The 25,479-nt window shown below is 46.7% G+C and overlaps 1 protein-coding gene across 4 annotated transcripts in view; it reads right to left on the bottom strand.

The window, feature by feature from the left end:
• Positions 1–4,860: 4,860 nt before the first annotated feature.
• The window catches only part of GALNT13 (polypeptide N-acetylgalactosaminyltransferase 13), a 73,765-nt gene continuing 53,146 nt past the window's right edge, over positions 4,861–25,479 (bottom strand). The window contains exons 9-15 of one of the 4 annotated variants that reach the window (XR_011337765.1): positions 23,674–23,813; positions 20,268–20,366; positions 15,284–15,418; positions 10,026–10,055; positions 8,986–9,184; positions 6,164–6,203; positions 5,909–5,982 (exon numbers count right to left, since the gene is read on the bottom strand). Coding sequence is in view for 3 of the 4 variants with exons in the window: in XM_069861681.1 (XP_069717782.1) it covers positions 8,999–9,184; positions 10,026–10,055; positions 15,284–15,418; positions 20,268–20,366; positions 23,674–23,813 (590 nt within the window). In the remaining variant the exon portion in view is untranslated. Of the gene's footprint in view, positions 5,983–6,163; positions 6,204–8,985; positions 9,185–10,025; positions 10,056–15,283; positions 15,419–20,267; positions 20,367–23,673; positions 23,814–25,479 lie in introns of all 4 variants that reach the window. The other 3 variants (XM_069861681.1, XM_069861683.1, XM_069861682.1) reach the window with 3 other exon arrangements.

The following is a 25,479-nucleotide window of genomic DNA, read 5'->3' as shown; positions in this document are numbered from 1 at the left end:
TCATATCAGAAGTTTATTAGCATAATTATAGATGCTTTAACTGGTTCCATATCGTTCCTTGCCTACTTCGGCATTAGAGATTGTTATCACTGAGAGCGTATTGAGACCAGGATAAACACACCCAGTTGTCCAAGCCTTGCATGGGAGACAACCAAGGAACCTCAGGAGCCACAGCCTGCAGAATGCAAGAGGATGGAAAGCCCTGAGCCAGCTCTGAGGGGATGACACATGGGCCAGGAAGGACAATTACCACCATCTACAATGCTAAATGCAGACGCTTAATGATACCATGAAAGGCTAAGATCATTCCCACTGCTTATATGTGACCTACAGGAAAAGGGGCTGCAGGAAATGTGGGGAGGGGCTCTGGATCAGGGAGCTCTCTCAGCCTGTCCTCATAGCAGAGGTGCTCCAGCCCTCACATCATCTCCGTGGCCTCCTCTGGACCCGTTCCAACAGTTCCAAATCCTTCTTATGTTGTGGATTCCAGAACTGGACACAGGACTCCAGATAGGGTCTCCACTGAAGTGCAAAGGAAGGAATTACCTGCTTTGTTATCTCCTTTTGGCACTCGTAACTTCAGAGCATTCAAACCCGTTCATTAGGCTCTTGTAAAGGCTTGGGCTATAAATCCTTCCTTTCTTTCTGCTGCACCTACGAAATGCCAAAAGCCTTTACGATCCTTCCAATGAAAATGATTTAAAACACATTTTTCTCCCATCTCAAACGCGTTCTAGAAATGCGCGGCTCACATTCCAGCTCCTGGGATTTCAGAACTGCCATATATTTTCCTTCCCGCATAGAGAGGTTTGATTAAAAGTGAGAATGTCAAGTCCTGCCGTGCCTGCGGTGGGGGCGGCTGGGGAGCCAGCAGTGGTAAGGACAGAAATCATCCCAGGAGAAGCAGCAAACGACTTTCATGTCCAGCACTTTGCATCTTGAAGAGTGGAAAGAAAAAAAGCTGGAGGTCATATTATAAACACAGTTCTCCCAGCTGCTCACAACATATTCTCAGAGCCCAGAAATCACCCGTGTCCTGGGCTGCATCCCGAGCAGAGGGACCAGCAGGGAGGGAGGGGATCCTGCCCCTCTGCTCCGCTCTGAGAGACCCACCTGGAGCCCTGGGTCCAGCTCTGGAGTCCTCTGGAGGGAGTCCAGAGGAGGCCACGGAGATGATCCGAGGGCTGGAGCACCTCTGCTATGAGGACAAGCTGGGAGAGTTGGGGTTGTTCAGCCTGGAGAAGAGAAGGCTGTGGGGAGACCTTAGAGCAGCTTCCAGTGCTGAAAGGGGCTCCAAGGAAGTTGGGGAGGGGCTCTTGATCGGGGAGCAGATGCTTACCAGCCCAGGTTATCCTTCAAAAACAGATTTTAAACGCTAATTACTTATGACATGGATTTACAGAACTCGTCCCCCAGAACTAGCACCCAGCAGTGCTGCCTGGGCGTGAGATTTGTCCTCAACCCGTGGCTTCATCCACAGGGAGGTTTGGCTCCATAAAACCCTGCAACAGATCTCAACAGAGATAAAACCAGGTACATTTTTTCCGGAAAGCCAGCCAGAGGGTTGTTTCCCTCACTGTAATTTTAGCTTTATAATAAGTCCTAATGATGAACATCTCTGAGAACAGCAAAAAAAGGCAAATCCCTCTCTGTCTGCACTCATTCCTAACACATAGAATATGATTCATTTAAATGATTCCCATGTGCTAATTAACGTAAGCTCTGCAGTTAATTGCATCTTTGCAAAATAGCTTAATAATCAGAGTAGAAACTTGCCAGTCATTGCTGTTAATCACCTGTACGCGATGAATGTAAACTGCAGCTCATCAGAAACAAACACACACAACGCGCGTCTCGAAGCCAACCTGAAGCAGATAAACTGTGATAAAAAGAAACAAAATCTTTTTTTCTCAATAGCCACATAAGCAAGGATGCTGCTCTGAAGGACACCACGTCATGAAATGAGACGTTAATTCGCAGCACTTTGTAAACTCACTGATAAAAGGAGACTTTTAACAGTGTGGAAGGATGAATTAGAGAACTAGAATTGCTATTAGAAAAAAAGTCTTTATCATCTTCCACGTTATCATTCCTTTGTCAGTAGCTCGATAGTGATGCCGATGAAGGCTCTAATACTACACCGATAACACTCCAACCACTTTGCTTAACGTGCTTGAAGTCACCTCCTGGAGCGGCTCGGTAAGTTCTGATAAGAAGAGAGGGGGGAGAATATTTTAATATTCTATATTTTAAAAATAAAGGAGCTGTAAATGTTAAAGAAAGCAAATCTGGAGACTGAGAGAAGAGATTGGTTCATGTCATCGCTGCGGTGGAAGTTATTCCTGGGCAATACCTAACGTAGCAGGGCAAACCCCAGGGGTTCAGGTGTGAGATGTGGACCCTGCTGTGCCTCCTCACTCCATTTGATGCATGGCTGAGCTCGGATTTCCTAGGAGCATCTGGAAAATCCAGCCTTGAAGTCCAGCTGGGGAAGAGATGAAGGCGACCACACCGACCTGCCCAGCCAGACGCCGTGTAGGGTCACCGCTCCATCACCCACACCGTGACCAAAACGGCTCTGCTGCCTATTCCCCACCTTGCACATGTAAATAAAGGGTGTAAAAACGCAGGGGTTGTAGCGGAAAGGTTGGGGTTTTTTTTAGCAGATAGCATCACTTCACCATGTAAAACACCATTCCACCTAGAGAAAGACAAACACACCAGAAGAAAACTAAACCAGTGTATTTTAATTCTACAAAAATGTATATAAATATTTAAATGTACAGCAAAGAGTACCGGAATGCCATTTAATTACTGTTACAACATTGAAAATGTTTAAATCTTTAGCCACCATCTATTTTATATATAAATTTCATTTCTTTTGTGTTCCCAGCACTTATTCAGGAGCCTTCGTAAGCGTCCCCTCCAGCCTCCCCTCTTTTTAATCCTACTTCGAAAATACCAAGCAGAATTCCCCCGTATTTCCAAGAAGCTCTTGGACTATTCCAGCCTTTTCCCAAGGCGCCGCTTACCGAGCCGTCCTGAACATGTGCTCACAGAGGGAAAATGAAATGAGATGGGAGCGGCCATGCATCGCAGCAATGGCTCTGGCTGGATGCTGGTGCCTGTAGGAGAAGAAGCACGGACACAGAAAGCTACAGAAGCATCAAAACACATGGTTGGCGTCCACCCAGCACCACCGGGCACAAGGAGCTGGTCTTTATCCACAGGTTTTGTGTGGTGTGGTCTCACCAGCTGGCTTTGTGGGGATAACTATTTGGCATTTGTAAAGTTCTTTACATTTTAAATGCGTTGTGCAAACAGAGGTCAACCCTCCCAACACCCTTCTGAGATGTTTTATAAAGAGGGAAGCAAAGATCTGTGGTCCCTTTGCGGATTCTGAACCTCAGACACCAGAAGAGGCAACCTGGCGAGCTGCTTTAAATGATTTTAGCCCAAATAACTTGCCAAGGCCACAGGTGAACTCAGGGGCAGGAGGTAGGGCAGGTGCCCAAGCATGCAGTAGCTCACGTTCATTCACTAAAACCCACCGTTCATCATCTCTGATGCTGCATCAGCATTTAAGGGACCCTCACCATCACCACTCCACTCTCCATAAATGAGGCTTGGTGTGAAATTCCTCTGGAATGAAACTTGTGGGGTTTCTATGTCCTTCCCGAGGATGTAAATCCAAGATCTGGCCCCTCAAAGCCCATAACTCACCATGACTGAAGCTGAACAGCTACTTCTGTGCTTCATCATGCGGAAGACCTACAGCAACGCTTCTGCTCCAGCCGTGAGGGATGTGCACACTTACTCCTAAATGAGTACAACCCAGAGGCATTTCTGTCCTTCACCCCCTCGCAGGGCAGGGACGCAGCAGCACAGGCAGCGACCGTACCCAAACTCTGCCGCTCACTGTCTCAGTCAAGGGATTATACACTTGATATTAACCTTCTAAGGAGAAAAATACTCTTCTTTTTCATCTGTTTTTGAGATTGCACCTCAAGCCCAGGCAGCTGCACATCAACCCTGCCACCACCTTCCAGCTATGACGTCAAGAAAACCTCATGGTCTGAACAGGGCAGCAGAGGAGACGTGGCAGCCCCCACCTTTGGCACCACCAAGTGTCCTCTCCTAATGCTCCTGGATGCTACAGGACCTTCCACCACATCTACTTCTGCAAGGAGATGCCAAAGCCAAGGGCTGGGATCCGTGACCTACCAGCAGGAGCAGCTGTGCGTGTGGCATGAGCCCTTGGAAAGGAGACGAAGAAACACTTTATTAGTTCTTTTTCTGCATGGAGATTGGTGTTTAAATTTGTTGGTGATGCTTGCGTGCTCTTTCCAAGAGGCAGGATTACAGCCTTCTGTTTCGCTACCTTTTAAGCCGTATCGTGTACTTTTGAGGCGATTTGAAGATGAGAACTGGAGGCGTTCAACCCTCTTTTGGGCAGAAAGACTGGACTGGAAGAGCTTCCAATCTCAGTTAATCCGTGACAGTCTAGCTCCCATGCATGCACAGCAATCGCTGTCCTGATTTAATATCCTTCTATTCTTCATCTAATGACGTGTATCAAGAAAATATGGATGATCTATAAATTTATAATACATACATATATATAGTGACACTATTAATCCATCACGACCAGAGCATCATACAGAAAATAGCGTCATTTTTAATGACCTAGTGCATAAACGGACCTTTTGAGGAACTGTGAGTGACCATGGGGAACCATTTCACCACTTACCCGTGCTGAAGCCACACTCCTGTGCTGAGATTTAGGTCTCTCGAACCCTCCAGGCTATGGGAAATGAGATTCGTGTCGAAAACCCAACCCAGCCCAGCCCATCGCACCTTCAATAACCACGCTAACAAAGTTATTAAAAATATAAATAAGCATCTGTCATTGCAACTGAAGCAAGAACATCTGGAGCCAGAATTCAGAGTTGACCAGGTTCATCCTCCGCGTATGGGATCCGCAGGTGAGGCTCTCGCCTAGGTCTTGGCCAGGATGCAGGAACTCACGAATGCTTACGGGCAGCAGCCAGGGTCGGTGTTCAGACCAACTCTCAGTCTCTGCCAGTCTCAGTTTTTGGTACCTCCATCTGCAACCCCCTTGCAGCTCCCCAGGTGTCCGGCCCAGCCATTTCTCTTCCCAACACAGAGGACATTTCAATCTGCAGCAGTCTGAGTGACCTACGCGTGTCACTCCTCCTCCTTGACATTGTTCCTGCACCTTCTGCTGCTATCTCATTTGATTTAATTTCCATTTCTGAGTGCAGCCTTTGCTCAGACTTGCTGCTGTTCCAAACACCAAATACCATTGGATTTCCCAGCACAAACCACAAAGCTTCCACTCTGCCTGGAGACTCAGTGTCGTTCTCCACCGAGTCCCACTCAACAGGAGAGAACAGCTAACAACGCCACCACGTTGCCAAGAAAGACCAGCACCAATACATCCAGTTCAGGAGACGCCTGCCAGGATGGTTCCCAGTGCCGGTCAGCCTCATAAGGCCTTTCACCTTGGGTCACCTCTCCATAGCCGTGTGTGACACACAGAAAACACTCTCCATCCCAACCTTTTTGACGTGGGGTCCATAGAGGTATCTCTGGAACCGTTTTTGAGCACATTTGTGTTGATGACAGCACATTTTTTAACACTGATAGGCTCAGATGAGCTACTTTTGAGCAGTCACAGGCACGTGTAGACCCACCGCGTCAAGGAAACCCTCCTGTGACATTGCTCTGACAGCTGGGATTTGGAGAGGGCTCCAGCACCACTGGCCTCAGCGAGGAGGAGGAGGACATCCTGGCCGAGGCAGCGGATCTGCGCCGACTTCAGGCACCCAGGGTCATGTTGCGCAGCAGCCACTGCTGGGAACGGCTGTCACCGCACTCCCTCATGGTGGGAACCATCTTCTCGTCCTCCGACGGCTCATCCAGACACTGGTTGCTGTTGATGTGCCTCAGGGTGAGCTTCTGCAACAGAGAAGGGCGAGAGCTGCAGCAAGAGAATTACAGCTGAAAATCAGTAACTGCACTCTGGGTCTTATTTCAGTCTTGCAGTCACTACCAAAGCCACGAGACAGGTTCTCATCCCTGGCTACTACTCTTACAGCTCTACAAGACCTCTACCACGCTACTCGCTTGTCCAGCTCACCTTCTCATGCACGGCCAAGCAACCCGGGGAGAGAGCGCCTCTGCTGACCCCAGCAACAAATAAATGCAACAGAAAAGTACAAAATAAGTGCAAGGAAATACAATCTCAAAGCAAAAGTAATTTGGATTAAGGAGGTTAGACTCCAGCAACCAGAACACGGATCCATTTCTGGTCAGTGGGACACACTGGCCAAGTGTTATATAAACAATGCGAACACACAAGTGAGAACTCCCTTCCCAATACATTTTTATTTCTTTGGGACACCCACCCCATTGTATCCCTACCTCACGGTGTTGTATTTCTGAGGAATGAGACGGTCAGGAGGGAAATAGAACTTATTGTGAAGAAACAAACCATCTTCTGTTCAAAAGCACGAGAGGAACACCATAATAGAGAGATCCAGGAAAGTTCAACATGATGGTGTGCACTCAGATAAAACCAGACAGGCACATCTTGTGGAATGCTGGATGGGGCCTGGAGCGGAGGTGTCCCTGCCCGTGGCAGGGGGGTAGACTTTGAGGTCCCTTCCAACCCAAACCATTCCTTGATTCCACGGTCTGCAGTTGACAACCCCTCCATCGCTCCCCTGGGGCTGGACTTGATGATCTTAAAGGTCTTCTCCAACCTTATTGATTCTATGAACCACCAAGGGAACGGGCAACTTCAGGACTGAAATCCGGTTTGCAGCTCCTCCCCTGGAGCAGAGACCAATTTTACATCATGCACCATGCGAAGGAACAGAGAGGAACAAGGGTGGGGGGCAAAACTCTGCAGCCTCCTGTAGGAAGGAGAAATGATGAACCAAGCAGAGCCTGACCCACAGCCTCAGAGCAGGGGAGGCTGCTGGCTCTGAGTATAAAAACCACTATAATAAAATATAAACAACACTACTGCGACCAAAGCGATGCAGATGAGGGGTAATTTTAGCCATGATGCTGCCTCTCTGCTAATGAACTCCATTTACATATCTTCATATGAATAAAAAAACGACTTTCGCCTGGTGTTTCAATAAAACCGCTGGGAAACGCTAATGTTCAGCCCATGATGATGGAGTTTTACCCAAACCTAAACCTGCGCCGCGTAATTTCACACTGCAGCTCATCCCGCATCGCCACGTCATGTATTCCCACTCCTCGTTTGCAGCACGAACATTCTTTCAACAGCTCAGCCCTAGAGATTCGCTCCTTGATTTAAACCAAGCTGTTACGTGATTCTCCCTGAAAAGCCTGCAGGCATCGAACAAATCACCGAGGGGCCATCGGATATGCATGAATATAAGGCATTTTTTCCTCTAATTACAAAAGGAAAGAATTAGTAGCGCTAACAGAACCCGCTTGTTTACTAAATAGCCCTGCTCGGAGCATCGCCGATTCTTCGCTGATATTGTTTTAAGTGCAATTAAGCTGCTATCATTTTCTCCTTTAACCAGAAACACAAACAAGCCTAAAACCACTTCTGCTGCCTCCCTCAGCTGCTCTTTTTTATTCAGTGCATAATTTCATGCCAGGCAACCATGTCATTGGGATTTTTAGCCGTCTCATACATTTCTTCTCTCTTTCTGTGTTCCATCATTATTTATGCTATTACAAAAAAAAAAAGAAAAAAAAAGAAAAAAAGGGCCCCCTTTGCAAAGAAAACAATTAATTACTGGGCAATCTGATCCCCTTACAGGCCAGCCTCAGGTTTCTATTCTGCTCGACCGCAAGCTCACACGCGTGGGTGCAGAGGTGCTGTAGAGCCACGCAGATGGACCCGAGCAAGCCCTGTGGTTTCCCGCTTACCAAACGTATGCAAATTATAGCTCTGACGAGCAAGGACTTGGGATACATGATGGGAAGAGGATGAAGCACAGATCCAGTGGCCATGATAGAGATCGGTCGTATCAGGAACTGTGGAAGTTCTCCTTAAAAAGTGACTTTTGTGAATGAAAGACACCAGCAAAATGTTGCTCATAGCAGAAGAGGCTTAGAAAACGGAAAAGACTTGCCTTGAAATAGGAGATCCTGCTGACTGCAGTTATTAGGGGTCTGCACTAACGAGAGAGGCTTCCACCTGTTTCCAATGGGATGCACTCGGAGATGAAAGCCAGGCTGGACGGGGCTTGGAGCTCCTGATCCAGTGGGAGGTGTCCCTGCTCATGGCAGGGGTGGGACTGGATGGGCTTCGAGGTCCCTTCCAACCCAACCCATTCCATGATTCTATGGTCTTTAAGGTCTTTTCCAAACCAAACCCTTTCAGGACCATTAAGATCTCTTCCAACCCAACCCATTCCATGATTCTATGAAGGCAACATTGTTTGACTGAGGAGCAGGTAAGAAAAAAGCACAACCCTAGCACATGCAGGGCCCCATTGCGACCTGTCACAACTCCCTAGGAATGAAGAGCAATGACTGGCACAGTGGTTTGATTCCTTGAAGGGTTAACAGTTCCATATTATCTGCTGATGTTTTGAAACTAGCTGTGACTAATATCTCTAGGGCTGAATTACGGACAATTGGGAATGCTCAAAATTAATGTTTCTGAAAAATATTATGGAATTAGCAATATTCAACTGTCTTGGAATAGGGACCAACCCTACACTTACTGTGAACAGCAACAGTCTCACTGACATCAATAGATCATGGAGGTAGATTAATCTAAAATTAGTTATAATTAATAATAACTAACAAAAAACTTGTATACCATCATATATCTCTATAATCATCTGACAAAACAAGAAAGAAATTCAGTTGAGTTGAGTTGAGCACAGGCAGAGAACGGAGAAGCATTTTTCTTGGAACACCTTAAATCATTACAAGCTAGATTTGCTTTTTAATACCAACCTCCAACCGTTTGTTAAAGGAAATAGTCAGTGGGACTGTGATATACTTTTCTAAAGACTTCCAGCCTGGTGTAGTTCCTTAGCATCCACGTTTGCAAGGGGCTGCCATCGCAAGCCTCCACCGTGGGCCCATGGGTGCCATCCTCTATCCTGCTTAGGGTCAGGCACGACTGGGTGATTATGTGAAGAAATGTACGGGTCTGCACGACAGAAAGATGGGAAAAGTGAATAAAACCGGCAAAGACAAAGACAAACAAAGGGAAAAGCAACAGATTGTTGGGTTAGACAGCAACAGCAGCGAGGGAGACAAAGCAAATAGCGCTCTTGGGGGAACTGCTAATGGTTAATGGTGCCTGTGAATGATCAGGGGGCCAGAGGAGCCTGGAGAGGGTCCAAGGGGTGGAGCACCTCTGCTATGAGGGACAGGCTGAGAGAGCTGGAGTTGTTCAGTCTGGAGAAGAGAAGGCTGCAGGGAGACCTCAGAGCAGCTTCCAGTGCTGAAAGGGGCTCCAGGAAAGCTGGGGAGGGACTTTTTCCAAGGGCCTGGAGTGATAGGACGACAGGGAATGGCTTTAAGTTGGAAGGAGGAAGAGTTAGATTTACACATTAGGAAGAAATTCTTCACATTGAGGGTGGGGAGGCCCTGGCTGGGGGCAGGGTTGGAGTCTCCATCCCTGGAGGGATTTCAAAGCCATGTGGATGTGGTGCTTAGGGACAGGCTTCAGTGGTGGAGTTGGCAGTGCTGGGTTAAGGGTTGGACTCGATGATCTTAAAGGTCCTTTCCGACCTAAACGATTTGCGATTCTATGAAATGAACTTTTCTGATGTGATATTCCTGCGTTACCAGTCTGACACACATTTTCCGTATAAAACACTGGCAGGCTGACACCAGACAGCGACGATCCAAGGCAATAAATTTTGGCACGTTGGATCGGTGTCTACAGCAAGGCGCTAACTCACGTTGCGTTCACACAGCACTGCTAGAGAGCGAGCAAGGTGCTATTCTAGGTCGGCACGGGGGCTGCAGCCGTCACCACTTACCTCAAAGCTATATTCCCATTTCCCCACGTACTGACAGAAGGGGAAGAAAAGAAAATCAGAGTCAAACAGCCACTCAAGAAACATCGATGCGAAGACCCTCACCTCTCCGTGAACGCAAATTCAACAGCTTTGTACAGAAATCCCGTTTTAGTGACAAATAACATGAATTAGTCAAGATCGAACCCTGACATCATTACTTGTGCAGGAGGAAATGGAACCACTTTCAACCAGATGCAACCTATATCCAGCATTGCTGGTTTCCTGGGATCATTCGTGGGCATCACCCATGAGATTTCACCCCACCGTACCCAGTGAAATTGGCCCAGACGTCACCAGGTGACACAACTGGAGCCCCCAGGTATGTGAGCCCAAAGCAGGACACACTCCACCTGGCTTTCATAGAATCACAGAATCATTTCATCCCCATCCTGATGGATCCATTTGGCAGCCAAACACCAGCTGTGTGTGGCTCCAGCCAAAATATCTCCACCAGGTCCAGTGCCTCGGCACAGGGGGAAACAAACTGGTTACCAAAAACTGAGGAAAACTGGTTAGCAAACTGGGGAAAATCAGTTTAATTAGATAAGCAAGGTCACACACGGAGAGAGAAGCTCTGGCTCCAGCCCATCACAATTCCCAGCTCTTTCTCCGCTGATCCACCACCTCTTTTCCCACCCCTATTTCAAAGCAAACAGCATTTATGCATTATAAATATGTTATAACACGCGTGCCGATGGGCTGATGGGAAGCCTTTGAGAGCTGGGGAATTCTACCTTGGCACATCGATAGAGCTGATTTATAGAGCTGCCCGTGCAAGGTAATGGGCAGCTTGAGAAAGGGCCAGGAATCTTAATGGGCTGTTCAAGAAGCAGGGAAAAAAAGCATTAAAATTCAATAATGGAAAGCAATGAGATGGGAAGGATTGGGGGGGGGGAATAGAATTTTCCTGCCAAAAATGTAAAAACATTGAGAAAACAAGGTTTGAAAATGCCACAAGCAATGACTGCCTGAAGCACTAAAAGATTTTTTGCACTAGAAGTGGAGAGCACTGCACAGAGCTGGGAACAGCTCGACCAGGTGAGTGAGAGCAGCCGCAGGAGAAGGACTCAGGGTGCTGGGGGAGAAGCTCAACAGGAGCTGGCAACATGTGCTCCCAGCCCAGAAACTACACATGTCCTGGGCTGCATCCAGAGCAGAGGGACCAGCAGGGAGGGTGGGGATCTTGCCCCTCTGCTCCGCTCTGTGAGACCCACCTGGAGCCCTGAGTCCAGTTCTGGAGTCCTCAACATAAGAAGGATATGGAGCTGTTGGAGAGAGTCCAGAGGATTCCACGGAGATGGTCTGAGGGCTGGAGCACCTCTGCTATGAAAAATGTCCCTCCCCAGCTTTCCTGGAGCCCCTTTCAGCACTGGAAGCTGCTCTAAGGTCCCTTCTCCAGGCTGAACAACCCCAACTCTCTCTGCCTGTCCTGGTTCGGGAGATGCCCCATCCTATGCTGTGATTCCAGGGAAGCAGCTCGCAGCAGTAAGGCAGGACTTACGCCAAGCAGCCCAGTCCTCCTCACTTCCAGTCAGTTTTTGATCCAGAGGAGAGGCGGCGTTGCTGTGTTTCTATTCTATTCTCCTATCACTGAGCAGGAAGTTCATAAAACTCATTTTAAGGGGTTTTTGGAGAAAGACGCAGGAATACTTTATCTCCTTGCACACTCACTAGTGCTGTGCCATGATGAAAATCCCTGCAAACACCAACTTCAGTGTTCGCTTCAAGGTGAGAGCGATCATTCAGGAGCTAGAACGTTCCCTCCACACTGTAATGTAGCCACCTTGTTTCCTTCTTGAACCCTTAGACCAGTGCAATCTGCTAACAGTTACCATCACCTCACTCACAGCTACTTTTGCTTAATAAAAAAGGGTATTTAAACTCCATTCTGAGGTGTTTTGGGGTTTCTCAGAAGGTTTAGAGACCCTGGCAACGCTGTGGTATTCAGGCAACCTATAGAGACACCACTGTCATCACGCAAAACGCTGTTTCCATTCAATAGCTCTGCGGACACTCAGTCACCGACTGATTTATTTCCATTACAACCAACAATCCGGCAGCTCCATCGCAATTTTAAGTGACACAGTTCACCCAGGCAGATGTCTTAAAGGCATTCGACCCTTGGCCAACCTCATCTGTGACCTGACCGCCTCAACCCAAGAATAACATTAACACCAGTTGGAAAATTTAATGGAAGAGCATAAATCCCACTTCCAACCACCCAGCAATCGGCAAATTCTGGTCATCGCTCGGAACGCTTCTTCTCCCTCCAGTGCAGGGAGCAGGGAAGCACAACACAGTGGTGGGCGAGCACAAGACTCTATGCTGTGCCCACACCTCCCCCTGGGGATTCCGGAGGTGGATTAACTAATTTCTTTGAGATTAATCAAAACAATGACTTTGGAACCATTTCCTGCATGGGAAACCCAGGTCTCTTCCCACTACATGTGCCTTTTCCCAAGATCAGAGTAGCTCTGGAGCTCTTGTGACCCTGTGCACATGGGCTACATCAAGCTCTTCTGCGTGTTTTGTATTCCTGAGTATCTCAATCCTACTTTATTCCCCTTAGGATCTCATTCTCATGCTCTTTCAGTTACACCAGAAGCTTGGGGTGACTCCAGCACCCACAGAGCAAACGCCTGGTGCTGAAGCCAGGGTCAGCACCTCACTCCTCTAAGCTCAGCCAGCTCTGTCTTGACCCACAATATGAACATAAATTCCTGTCCTCCCCTTATAAATGCTAGGAATATGGAAGAGAACTTAATACTATTAATGTATAAACTCCTGGGAAAGACTGTTTGTTTAATGTATTATATGTCTAAATATCATCATGTAAACTAAACCAGAACAATACAGAAATTTAATAACAGCGTGTAAATAAAACTATCTTAAGATCTCTGTTAAGAAACACCTTTTTATTCTTATTTGCACTGCTGGCCCTTATCAAGCCTTAACCCCTCAATACTTCTAACAGGAGCAGGGATGTGATCTGTAACCATGGTGGGACACCCAGAAATCACCTCAATTCCATTTCTGACATGCAAAAATGAGTGCAATTTCACTGGAAAAACAAATCAATGGATCCCAGTGATCCAGGCAACGGGTTGCAACTGACTCTCTGGAGAAAAATATGTAAAAAAATCACAAGTGAGTTGCTTTCCCAGGAAAAAAACACTGGATATTGAGTGTGTCTTCTCCTACAGGGATATATCTGGTGGCTGCAGCACAGACAGTCCCACCAGGTACTAAACACAGCACCGAGACCAGTGCTGTCCTCACAGGGAACTTTGGAAGCTGAAGTCTGATTGTTCACGGAGTAGTCACGAAAATATTCATGCCAATAAATACAAAGGTGCATAAGGCACCCGGCTGTATTTTACAGGAACAACAGAAGCCAAACTGTTGTCTTGGAGATCTCTTATATAAAAAAAAAAAAAAAAAAAAGAAATAACCTGCTGTATTCCTGTTTTATGAGCACCATCTAATGGTGGATTGGAGTTTTACACAGCTCTGTGGGAAGCTTCCGCTGTGGATCTCTTCTGCTAAACTGAACAGCACGTTTCCGATGTCAAAAGCAACAGGGAGCACACCTGGCTGAAGAAATTCAGCTGGTGGTGCAGAAAGGCAGAACTGGCCGTTTCTATGACACATTGGAAATACTTCTCAAAAGTTTTTTAAATATGCCACGTTTTGCTCTGCAGTCATGGAAATATCATAGAATCGTTCAGCTGGAAAAGACCTTTGAGATTACTGAGTCCAACCGTCCCTGCCCACTACTAAACCAGATCCACCTCATCCACCCGGCTTTTAAACCCCTCCAGGGATGGGGACTCCACCACCTCCGTGGGCAGCCTCTCTCATGGCCTGAGAACCCTTTCCATGAAGAAACTTTTCCTAATATCCAATCTAAACCTTCCCTGACACAACTGGAGGCGCTGGCAGAGGCTGCCCAGGGCTGGGGTGGGGTCTCCATCCCTGGAGGGGTTCAAAAAACACGTAGATGTGGTGCTTTGGGACATGGTTTAGCAGACATGGTGGGGCTGGGCTGGTGGTTGGACTGCATGAGCTCAGAGGTCTTTTCCAACCTTAGCAGTTCAATGATTTTACACATAAATATTGTGAGGCTGAGCGCACCGTGCCCATAGTGTTTGGTGATGTTTAATTTCTTACAGAGAGGGATCAAGAACCTGCAACACCAATTTATGACCTTGGCCACCAGTCACCGCTATGCTCCTTGGCTCGTTTGAGAACAATCTAAAACTGATCAAAAATCAATTATTATCGGCTTGCAGGAAGGAGGGTACAAGACCTTAAATCTGTGTTTAACTGGAGGCAAGAACATCCTCAGAAATACCTAAAAGCCATCAAAATACTAATGTATTTTTGTAAGAAGAAAAATAATCTTCTTCGTTAAAGAGAAAATTGGTTTAAATTCAAATGTTAAACTCAAGAATGTACCAAAAGTCACCAAATAAACTGCACCCCAACAGTAGGTATGGTTGTTGTTTTTCTACGTGGCAGTTCAATATGATGCCATGGCAGGTTTGTAGGCTTTTTTCTTCCCATAATACATCAAAAAGATCCCATCTGGAAGAAAACACCAATATCTTTGCAGGAATTGCACTGCACGCGCACATTTCAAAGCGAAAGCTTAAAATGAATGCTTCCATTTTCATCTGCTGTTTCCTGTCTCATTTCAAAAGAAGAATTGTTCGGTTATAAAAGACTGAGATATTTACCTGTATTTTCTATTAATTTTACAAGCTCGCCTTGAGTCACCAAATCCCTTCTGGCTGCTCTCTCTCAAACCCAGGAGAAGCCGCCTCCCACCCCATGGTGGTGCCAAACTAAAGAGGTGACTGGGAGATACTAAATGATTAAAACCTACTTAAATCCAGAGTCGATAAGCTTTAAAAGAAATAAAGTGGGAAAACGTAACTGAAAAATAAATAAATAAACCCTGTTTTCCACTACAATAAAATAAAAAATGAAGAGCAGCTCTGTAAGGCTGCAAGGTAACTGACTTCTTCACCCATCTGAATATAAAATGTTGTGGAAACACAACTTGGAATGCTGAAATACTCTGTCCTCCCAGGGCTGGGCTGTGGCAGGAGAGCCCACAGTCACACCAGCTCAGCAAGCCCTGGCACACCCAGACTCCCCTGTGATACAGCCATGAGGAGCTAGGAATAAATCCTGTGTCTGAAGGCAGCAGGTACCTCGGCATCATACTCCCAGAGCTGGTTCCCCCTCATGTGGTGGCACTTCAGCATGATGACGGGGCCATTCAGCCGCGAGACGTCCAGGCACAGGTCGTCCGTGCGGATCTCCTTGTCAGCTGTGTAAGAAAATACCTGGAAACAGAGAGACAACTGGCTCAAGTCCTGTTCGACTGCTGTTTAACAACAGACGTGAAATCACAGAATGTTCTGGGTTGGAAGGGACCTCAAAGCCCATCCAGTCCCACCCCTGCCCTGGGCAGGGACACCTCCCACTGGATCAGGGGCTCCAAGCCCCATCCAGCCTGGCCTTGAACCCCTCCAGGGATGGGGCAGCCACCCCTGCTCTGGGCAGCCTGGGCCAGAGTGGAGCAGAGGGGCAGGATCCCCTCCCTCCCTGCTGGTCCCTCTGCTCTGGATGCAGCCCAGGACACGGTTGGTTTCTGAGCTGTGGGTACACGTTGCCAGCTCACGTTGAGTTTCTCATCAATGAGCACCCCAAGCCCTTCTCTGCAGGGCTGCTCTGAACCACATTGTCTCCCAGCGTGGATTGAAACCGCAGATTGCCCCGACCCAGATGCACTTGGCCTTGTTGAACCTCATGAGGTTCATACAGCCCCATCTCTCCAGCTTGTCCAGGTTCCTCTGAAAAATCATCCAACAGTCTGAAAATCACTGATAACACTTGTATGACAAATTGTCTCACTCAGAGTAGCAGCTTGGGTTTGAGAATCACTCCCAGGCATAGATCATACAGCTCCTTCATCTTTTACTGTGCTCATTATAAACAGATTTACTCATCGCCATTTATCCTGAAGCAACTTCTAACTTGAATTTTCAACTTATTTGTGTTGTTTCTTAACGGTAAACATGTTTGCATCAGGCTTTTTCTTCTACCCCGAGACGTGTTTTCAGAGAGATGTTTTTGGCTTCAGAGACATTTTCAGCCTCAGAGATGTTTTCTTCTGTGCTTTATGGAAAGCAAATACTTATATTTTGAAATGTATTTCCATTTGCAAATTTCTTTTTCCTCTCATTTCTGATAATTGCAACACACTGCTCCATTCTATTCTTTCAAAGAATAAGTGGTGTCTGAATTAACAATTACAGAGGATGGATTTGAAAAACAAGCCGTCTTAAGAAAGGAAAATGAAGGCTAATTAAGACGATGTAAAATTATCAGCCTAGCATTTTGCTACCATCCGTATTACTTACAGATATAATTATATTAATGCCATATAAAAATAGCAGCTGAGGAGCCCGCTGCATTTTATAGATGATTAAATAGTGTATTTCACGGTGTAGGGCAGGACAGGACCTCCCAAGGAAGAGCCCAGTCTCCTGCTACCTCCATGCTAGGAACGTGGTCGACCTCCCCTCTCCTTCCAGTTCCCCCTGGCTTTCTTCTGCAGGTCCCCAAGCCCCTGATCCAGTGGGAGGTGTCCCTGCCCGTGGCAGGGGTGGAATTGGATGGGCTTTGAGGTGCCTTCCAATCCAAACCATTCCATGGTTCTACAATTCTGTGATTGTGTGAAAGCAACGCTCACAGGAACCCCTGAACGGTGCAGACATCGCCAAGCCAGAAATGACTTTCACATCTTGGAAAGTTCATGTAAACCTTGTTCTCAACCTCTAACCGCCACAGCCAAGAATTCATTTATCCTGGTGCTCAAGCCCAAGGAGACAAATGCTGTAATTCCGAGCAATTCACCTCAATCCTGAGAAACACTGTAATCACCACCAGCTCTCACAGACTGACGGTGGGAAACGGCCGATGTAATAAAGATAAAATAAAAGAAGACAGGTTGGCACCATCTCCTGGGGACACGCACAGTAACACCAGTTGGGATCCACAGGGAACAACTTCAGGTTCCGCGAGATTTCCAAGGGTTGCTAAGGAACTTGGGTTTCTCCCATTCCGGGAACTGGGAAGCTCTGGTGCGACCCCTTTGTGCCGATCAATGACACCTCCCTGGCGTTCAAACCTTTGTCCACAGAACCCTTTGTCCTTTTCAAAACCACTGTTATTTTATGAGAGATTCGTGTGCATTCAGCTTTTTACACAGAAACTGAAAATAAGTCTGATTTGGGGCTCCACAGGGACGGGGCGGGGGAGGCAGGCGGGTTGTTGCTCTTTTTCTGTGTTTGTTTTGCTTTGGGTTGTTTTTTTCTTGTTTTTTTTTTTTTGTTTGCTTGTTTTTTAATTCAGTTTTTCCTTTTAGATCATAGAATCATGGAATGGTTTGGGTTGGAAGGGACCTCAAAGCCCACCCAGTGCCACCCCTGCCATGGGCAGGGACACCTCCCACTGGATCAGGGGCTCCAAGCCCCATCCAGCCTGGCCTTGAACCCCTCCAGGGATGGGGCAGCCACCCCTGCTCTGGGCAGCCTGGGCCAGGGCCTCCCCACCCTCAGCGCGAAGAATTTCTTCCTAATGTCTGATCTAAATCTTCCCCCTTCCAATTTAAAGACATTCCCCCTCATTCTATCACTCCAGGCCCTTGTAAAAAATCCCAACCCAGCTTTCCTGGAGCCCCTTTCAGCACTGGAAGCTGCTCTAAGGTCTCCTTGCACCCTTCTCTTCTCCAGGCTGAACACCCCCAACTCTCTCAGCTTGGCCTCAGAGCAGAGATGCTCTGAGGAGCTTCAGATCATGTTGGTGGCCTCCTCTGGACCAGTTCCAACAGCTCCATCTCCTTCTCATGTTTGGGACTCCAGCACTGGACGCAGGGCTCCAGGTGGGTCTCACCAGAGCAGAGCAGAGGGGCAGCACCCCCACCCTTGCCCGGCTGGTCCTGCTGCTCTGGATGCAGCCCAGGACATGGTAAGATAGAGCTGTTGCTTCAAAAAGGACGGCATCCTACACATCTGCAACAAAAAGCTGTTGTCACCTCCAGGATCTCACAATTTCATTTTGCTGCGCCAAATTCACACTTCTTAGCAGGTACAGCAAACGTTAGGACGCTGCATTTTATCTACCCAGGCCTCATCACTGCAATGTTACACGTCCAACGCTGCTCTGCCCGCATTCCATGGTGACTATTTCTCCCAATTTAAAGCAGCAGCAATTCAGGTTTTTTTCCAGAGACTCTAAAACAAAAGGCATTATTCTTGTTCTGAGTGTGCTGAATAAAAGACCCCATCATTTAACATCCTTTGTTCCCTATTAGTCACAGTTATTACAACAGGGCTAAAGATCACCAAGGGCTCCATTGTGCCACGTCCTGAGCACAATCAGAGTATCAGACAGCTCCTGCCCCAGCATTCAGCACCTTGATCCATAAGAATGACAAAAAGTCGGCAAGAGGAATCATAGATCTGCAAAACAGACTAAAAACTATAAGCAATAACTGGGTTTCCTCATAATGGGTCTGTTTAGAAGATGAAAAGCTGCAGAGAAAGCCAAGTTAGGGAAAATAGGAGACTGTAAATGATGAAAAAGGCAGAAAGAGCAAAGGAGGGCTAAGTTACTTCCTGGCAGCCCCTTATGAAATCTAGTGTTTCCAGAATCACAGAACCACGGCAGGGGTGGGACTGGATGGGCTTTGAGGTCTTTTCCAACACAAACCGTTCCATGATTCTGTGACCATTAAAGTTTGAAGCAAGCTTGGATCATCTGCAATATCCATGCCAACACAACAACAAATCCCCCCAGCACCCCACTCCGAAAACGGCTCTCACACAAAGGGCCCCAGTTAACATATTCCATTTTTCTTAGTTTTTTAAAGAAATTCACATTGTCAGAATCTCATTATCCTGAAGTCCTTTAAAACACTTCAACAGCTGTGAAATATTCACCCCTGCCTCAAGCCGGATTGCGCCCATGCATCACGCTCGGCTCTAATGAGCCAGGTATTATTCTTGCTTCATTTTCATTCTCAAGTAGCTTTGCTCGCCGCTATTTCTGTAACCACACAGCACCCCCGCCACCCTCAGCATTCACCCGTCTCAGCTCAGTTCTAATTTCTAATTAGGCTGGAATTTAATAAAGATAACTTTTAATGGGAGTTGTGTGTGAGCACTAAAGGATGAATAATGCTCTGCCAGACCTCCTCCAGCTGATGGATATCGCACTCTGTGCACGTAAAGGTAGGGTAGCAGCAGCTCCTCGTTCCACCGCTGCACATGATGCTGAGGGCACCTTCAGTAGGTTTGCAGATGACACCGAGCTGGGTGGCAGTGACAATCTGCCTGAGGGCAGGCAGGGTCTGCAGGGGGACCTGGACGGGTTGGATCCATGGGGTTCAACAAAGCCAAGTGCCAGGTTCCACACATGGTGCACAACAAACCCCTGCAGCATTCCAGGCACAGGGAAGAGTGGCTGGAAGGAGTGGTGGAAAAGGCCCTGGGGTTGCTGGTCAACAGCAGCTGAATGTGAGCATCCAAGAAGGCCACCAGCATCCTGGCTCAGATCAGCCATGGGTGGGCAGCAGGAGCAGGGAAGGGATCGTCCCCTGCACTCAGCGCTGGTGAGGCCACATCTCAAATCCTGGGTTCAGTTTTGGCCCCTCAGTCCAAGAAGGATGCTGGGGGGCTGGAGCATGTCCGGAGAAGGGAACGGAAGGGAAGGGTTTGGAGCCCAGGGGTTCTGGGAGCAGCTGAGGGACCTGGGGCTGTTTAGTTTGGAGAAGAGGAGGCTGAGGGGAGACCTCCAAAATGATAGAGAACCAGGGTGTCTATGTTAGAGCTGCAGCAACTGGTGACTGCAGAGGGAATCCCATTTCTACTAGGACAAATAACTGGGTACCCAGGAACAAGCACTCTCTGCCGAGTCTCAGTTGTACCCGCTGCTTCAAACACCACGTCTGCAAACCAGTCCCGTTTTCTGTAGCGGGACAGAAACACTGACGGGTGATGCTGCAGCTCCTGCACTGCTCTGGGTGAGTTCTATCCCATAGCGGCAGGACCTGTGCTTACACGACACCAGCCTGAAGAAATTAGTGTACAAATAATGCCATTTTTTTTCTTTTTCCTTTCCTTTTACCTGATTTCCTCCCATGCCATGGCAGTTGAAGATGCCCACTTTTTCATTTTCCTTGCGGCCCATGTTGTCTAAACACTGGTTGGTTTCAACATTCCTGATCTGAAGAAAGAAAGAGATGAAAGAAAGAGTGGTGAGGAGCTGGCAGAGGCTGCCCAGGGCAGTGGTGCAGTCTCCAACCCTGGAGGGGTTCAAAAAACATTTAAATGTGGCACTTCAGGACATGGTTTAGCAGGCGTGGTGGGGCTGGGCTGGCAGTTGGACTGGATGAGCTTAGAGGGCTTTTCCAACCTCAATGAACCTAAGATTTTAAATGTTCTTTGAAAAAATTGCCTGTAAATGTTGCATTTGTGCAGAAAAAACTATGTCACTGTAGGAGAAAGTACATTATCCATGCAATCAACTCTACGAATAATCTATTTTAACTTGCAATTTGTAAATACGTCACGCTCCTAAACAAAAATGGAAATAATTACTAAGAGTACAATGAGATTTTCAATTATGCATTAAGTGTGAGTATGAACAGCATTCAAGGCAAATCTTTCATAGAACCGTAGAACCATGGAATGGTTTGGGCTGGAAGGGACCTCAAAGCCCATCCAGTCCCACCCCTGCCATGGGCAGGGACACCTCCCACTGGATCAGGGGCTCCAAGCCCCATCCAGCCTGGCCTTGAACCCCTCCAGGGATGGGGCAGCCACCCCTGCTCTGGGCAGCCTGGGCCAGGGCCTCCCCACCCTCACAGCAGAACATTTCTCCCTAAAATCTCACCTCAATCTCCCCCTTTCAGTTTAAATAATCCCATCCTTTTTTCTTTTATCACCTTTTTGCAGACTTAGAATTTCAAGTATTTCCATGAGAACTGCAGTTTGCTTGGGGTTTTGCAATCCCTTGATTCATTAAAACAAAGGACTGGAATGAAAAGTGACTTGAAAACTCACACATGATTATTATGCCCTGGGTTTATAACAGATTTCTTGTCTTGCTTGTATTTTGCCCTCACTTACAACTTTACATGATTAAAATGAGAAAAGACTATTCAGTATCCATCACATTTTTCATATTCACTGCCTGTTCAGAGCCATATTTTTGTCCGCTGAGGAGATTCCAATCTAATGCAGTCGCTGTATAACAGTTATGTTCTAAGGGAATGGAAAATGCAGTTGCAATAAAGGCTTAGCAGTCTTCAGGATCTGCCTCCTAAGGGTGCAATGAATAAACTTCATAAACCATCTACGAATTTAATTTCCAGTCAACTTCATATTTTCATAATTTCATTTAAAAATTGCACACTTCCTTTATAAAAGCCACAGACCTGCATAAACCAGTTGCACAATAGCCACGTAAAATCCAAGTTAAATGGTAATACAATAATTATTTCTAGTGTGTTGAGTGGTGCAAGTGAACTACACATGAATATTTTCTACTTTCAAGTCATACCCACACTACCTTGCAGTAAATTGAGGATGATTATCCCAAATCTGTTGAAATTAATCTTTCTTTTTATAGCTGTTTATGCCACAAAAGAACAAGATACACACCCACACAACTTCCTGAGTCCCACTGCTGACCACTCATTCCATTGAGACTGCACTGCACTAGAGAATTGTTGTCTCAGATTCATCACCACCCTGGATTCTCAGCAGTCAGCAACCCCACGTCTCCCATCAAAGGGCTCCTGAGTGCTGTTCCCTCTTGGATTTGAGGAGAGGAGAAGTCCCATCACCTCCTGACAGGGCCACCCCAATGCTCAGCGCATCATGGACCATTTGTGGCCTAAGGAACCAGCTGCACCAAGGAGTCAGATGGTTGTTTTACCCAAGAGTGAAGCCCTGGCCCAGGCTGCCCAGAGCAGGGGTGGCTGCCCCATCCCTGGAGGGGTTCAAGGCCAGGCTGGATGGGGCTGGGAGCCCCTGATCCAGTGGGAGATGTCCCTGCCCAGGGCAGGGGTGGCACTGGATAGGCTTTGAGGCCCCTTCCAACCCAAAGCATGCCATGATTCCATGAAAACAACTGAGAAATCCACTTCTGACACTTAAAACCCATCCGTGACTGCTGATGGGACCTCAGCTTTAGGTCTAAAATCCTACTTTACTGCTCAACTGGCAGCCAGCAGCTATAATCATCAAGTATGAGCTTTAATTCATAGATCCTGCCTGAACTGTTGTTGCCATAGAAACCGAGGCCGTGTTGGGAAAAATCAGGTGTGTTAATAACTATTTTATTACTTTCTCATACCTTTCAATGCCAGCCTGACTATATCATACAAAACATTATCATTTGACACTTGTTAGATGCATTCTTTCCTTGCTGTAAAACCATGTTTCGCTTCATTTTGTCATAGTTAAACTGGAAACCCTAACATGGCTCTTATTTTTCACTACGCTTTCAAGTTTCAATAGTAAATTACTTCCCTAGAAGTAAAAAAAGCCATTTGCTCGTTGGACTGCTATTCTATCCATAGCTATCTTTAAATCAAAGCACCTGAGAGCTTTTAAAGTCAGTGTATGTACAACTCAATAGAGTATATTTAACAGTGAATTAGTTGAATTTTAAAGAGGATTGAGTTCTGGAGCCCCTCTGCTCTTAGGCCAGGCTGAGAGAGTTGGGGTTGTTCAGCCTGGAGGAGAGAAGGCTGCGGGGAGACCTTAGAGCAGCTTCCAGTGCGAAAGGGGCTCCAGGAAAGATGGGGAGGGGCTTTTTTGAAGGGCATGGAGTGATAGGACAAGGGGGAATGTCTTTAAATTGGAAGGGGGAAGATTTAGATCAGACATTAGGAAGAAATTCTTCATGATGAGGGTGGGGAGGCCCTGGCCCAGGCTGCCCAGAGCAGGGGTGGCTGCCCCATCCCTGGAGGGGTTCAAGGCCAGGCTGGATGGGGCTTGGAGCCCCTGATCCAGTGGGAGGTGTCCCTGCCCATGGCAGGGGTGGGACTGGATGGGCTTTGAGGTCCCTTCCAATCCAAACCATTCCATGATTCTATGATTCTTGGTGGAATTATCAGATTGTTGAGGATATCTGTGATACTCAGTGCCAGGCAGCCTGGCTGGAAAACACAGCCTCAACGCACATACACATTTCTTGACATTAAAAAAGCAAAAAGAAGCTTTTTCTAAGCATGTCAACGATAAGTGGTGATGCAAAGTTTCCTTCAACTTCTGCATTTCCAAATATCAGTCACAAACCTCAATTTTCCTACTCGATATCAAGGATAAATTTTTAATGGTGAACACACACATTCAGAAAAGCAAGGCAAGATTTAAAGCAAACATGACCTGCTCAAATAGAGAATAAATAAGATACAGAGGAGGCACACAGGCACTTTAACCCCTTCTCTAACACCACGGCATCTCATTCGCCTGCACAATGTCCTAATTGCTTTAATTCAGCACAAGAAAATCGTTCATACCTCACCAAGCGAGTAATAGCGCCGTGGAATCTGGGAGTCGGGATAGATGTTTTCCAAGTACCATGAGAAGGGCTTACACTTCAGGTTTTCCCTTAGTGCTTTCCTGACGGATACGTCACCATAATCCACCTTCACGACACCTGGAACGGTTGATAGAAGAGATGATCAAAGCACAGTTTCTGCAAAGCATAAATCACAGCTCCCACTCCAGTTGTCACGATTTCCCCTTTATTGATATCCACTTGCTGGAATCACGGCACAGAGACCCATGAAAACGTGTGCAACCACCACCCCGCAGACCTGTGCAAGCACTGAAGAACTAATTTAGCAAATTGAAATGCTTGGAAAAATGACATTTTTTTTCTTTTTTTCAGCTAATTTATCAATCCAGAAAGCCAGCACCACTGAACTCCTCCATTTCTTCATATTCCAAAGCATTAAAGAAAGGAAAACCATATCCATCCACATTTTTACAGGAAAATAACATTGCCATCTTCCATCCTCTTAGCAATCCAACTTTCGCAGGCTTTCCCATACTTTCAGAGTTAAAGATCACCTTGAAGCAGCACCTGGACCGTCCTTTCCAAGGCCACCACGCTCCAGAGAGGAGGCACCCACAGAAGGAACCGCGCATCACAGAAAGAAAAAGGCCACTCCTAAGGTGCGTGGCAAGCTTGAGTTATTAAGAAAGATAATAGAAAATCAAATATTCACTGTAGCTTAAATTACTCTAATTTTAGATGAGAGCTACCGTCCAAACAAACAGTAGGCAAAGCATTAGTAACCACCAGCACCCAGCAGCAACAGCTTGAAAGACGCTCCCAGATTCATATCTGAAATTCATCTGCTTTTCTTTATGTAGATGATCTTATTTGGAAATCATCACAGAGGTGAAGTTCCAAGGCTATCAGGATACTCTGCTAGGAAACCAGGTCCTGAAGCACAAGATTATATCAGTTTTTAACAAAATTCAGCACATAAAAGCAAAACCCCCACAATTCAACTTATTTTGGATAACCACTCTTAGCCATAACTGCAAAACTTTATCAGTTACGTCTTTGACAGATTTTGTTTCTGTATCATTATGTAATTGTGGGATATGATGTAACTCTAGATAAATAACTCCAGTACAGGATACCCTACAATTTATTGCTGAAGGCTGAAATGAAGGCAGGCACTCCTGGGAACACTTGAGCATGAACACAATGGCTCAGGATGACTGATGCTTCACCAGCTCCGCATCAGCAAAACCTTCTCAGAAACCAAACATTCTTCATCGGTGCCAAGAAATTAAGTGGCACTTGGGCAGGGATCAGGAAAGCAAGGAATTTCAAACTTCAGTCAAAGGAACCCTTCAACCGTAGCCCATATAGAGAAATTAAATCGTAATAACTTAGGGGATGGCAGAAAAGTGAAGGCAAATCAAAACTGGGTTAAATCCAGGAAAAAACTTAGCTCAGATTAGTGGCATTTGTAGGTACTGGTGGTGGTGGAAGAACAAGAGCACTGGCCTGACTTCAGAATCCGTCTATGCAGTGCTGAGCTGAAAACAACTTTGCTTTCAGAAAAGAGACTTTATTTAAAGAAAATGAATTATGCTTTCCAGGCAGGGTTCTACAGGGAGTGGGGCCCTGTGCGAGCTGCCTCTTCGGGAGGAAGGGACGTGCGCTACTGCTATGATTTGTGTTGCTCAATCCTTATCTATAATGAAGTTAATCTTCCTCGTGGAAGGCACTGGAGGTGTTAGGAGAAAAGCAATATCTGTGCTTCGTAGTGCTTTGTGCTGTCGGGATCTGATGAAGCTGA

The sequence above is a fragment of the Phaenicophaeus curvirostris genome, chromosome 7 (genome assembly GCF_032191515.1).
Source record: "Phaenicophaeus curvirostris isolate KB17595 chromosome 7, BPBGC_Pcur_1.0, whole genome shotgun sequence".
Taxonomy (NCBI): Eukaryota; Metazoa; Chordata; class Aves; order Cuculiformes; family Cuculidae; genus Phaenicophaeus; species Phaenicophaeus curvirostris.
Note: the sequence above shows the minus strand (reverse complement) of the source record. Positions and strands in the feature narration are given on the sequence as shown.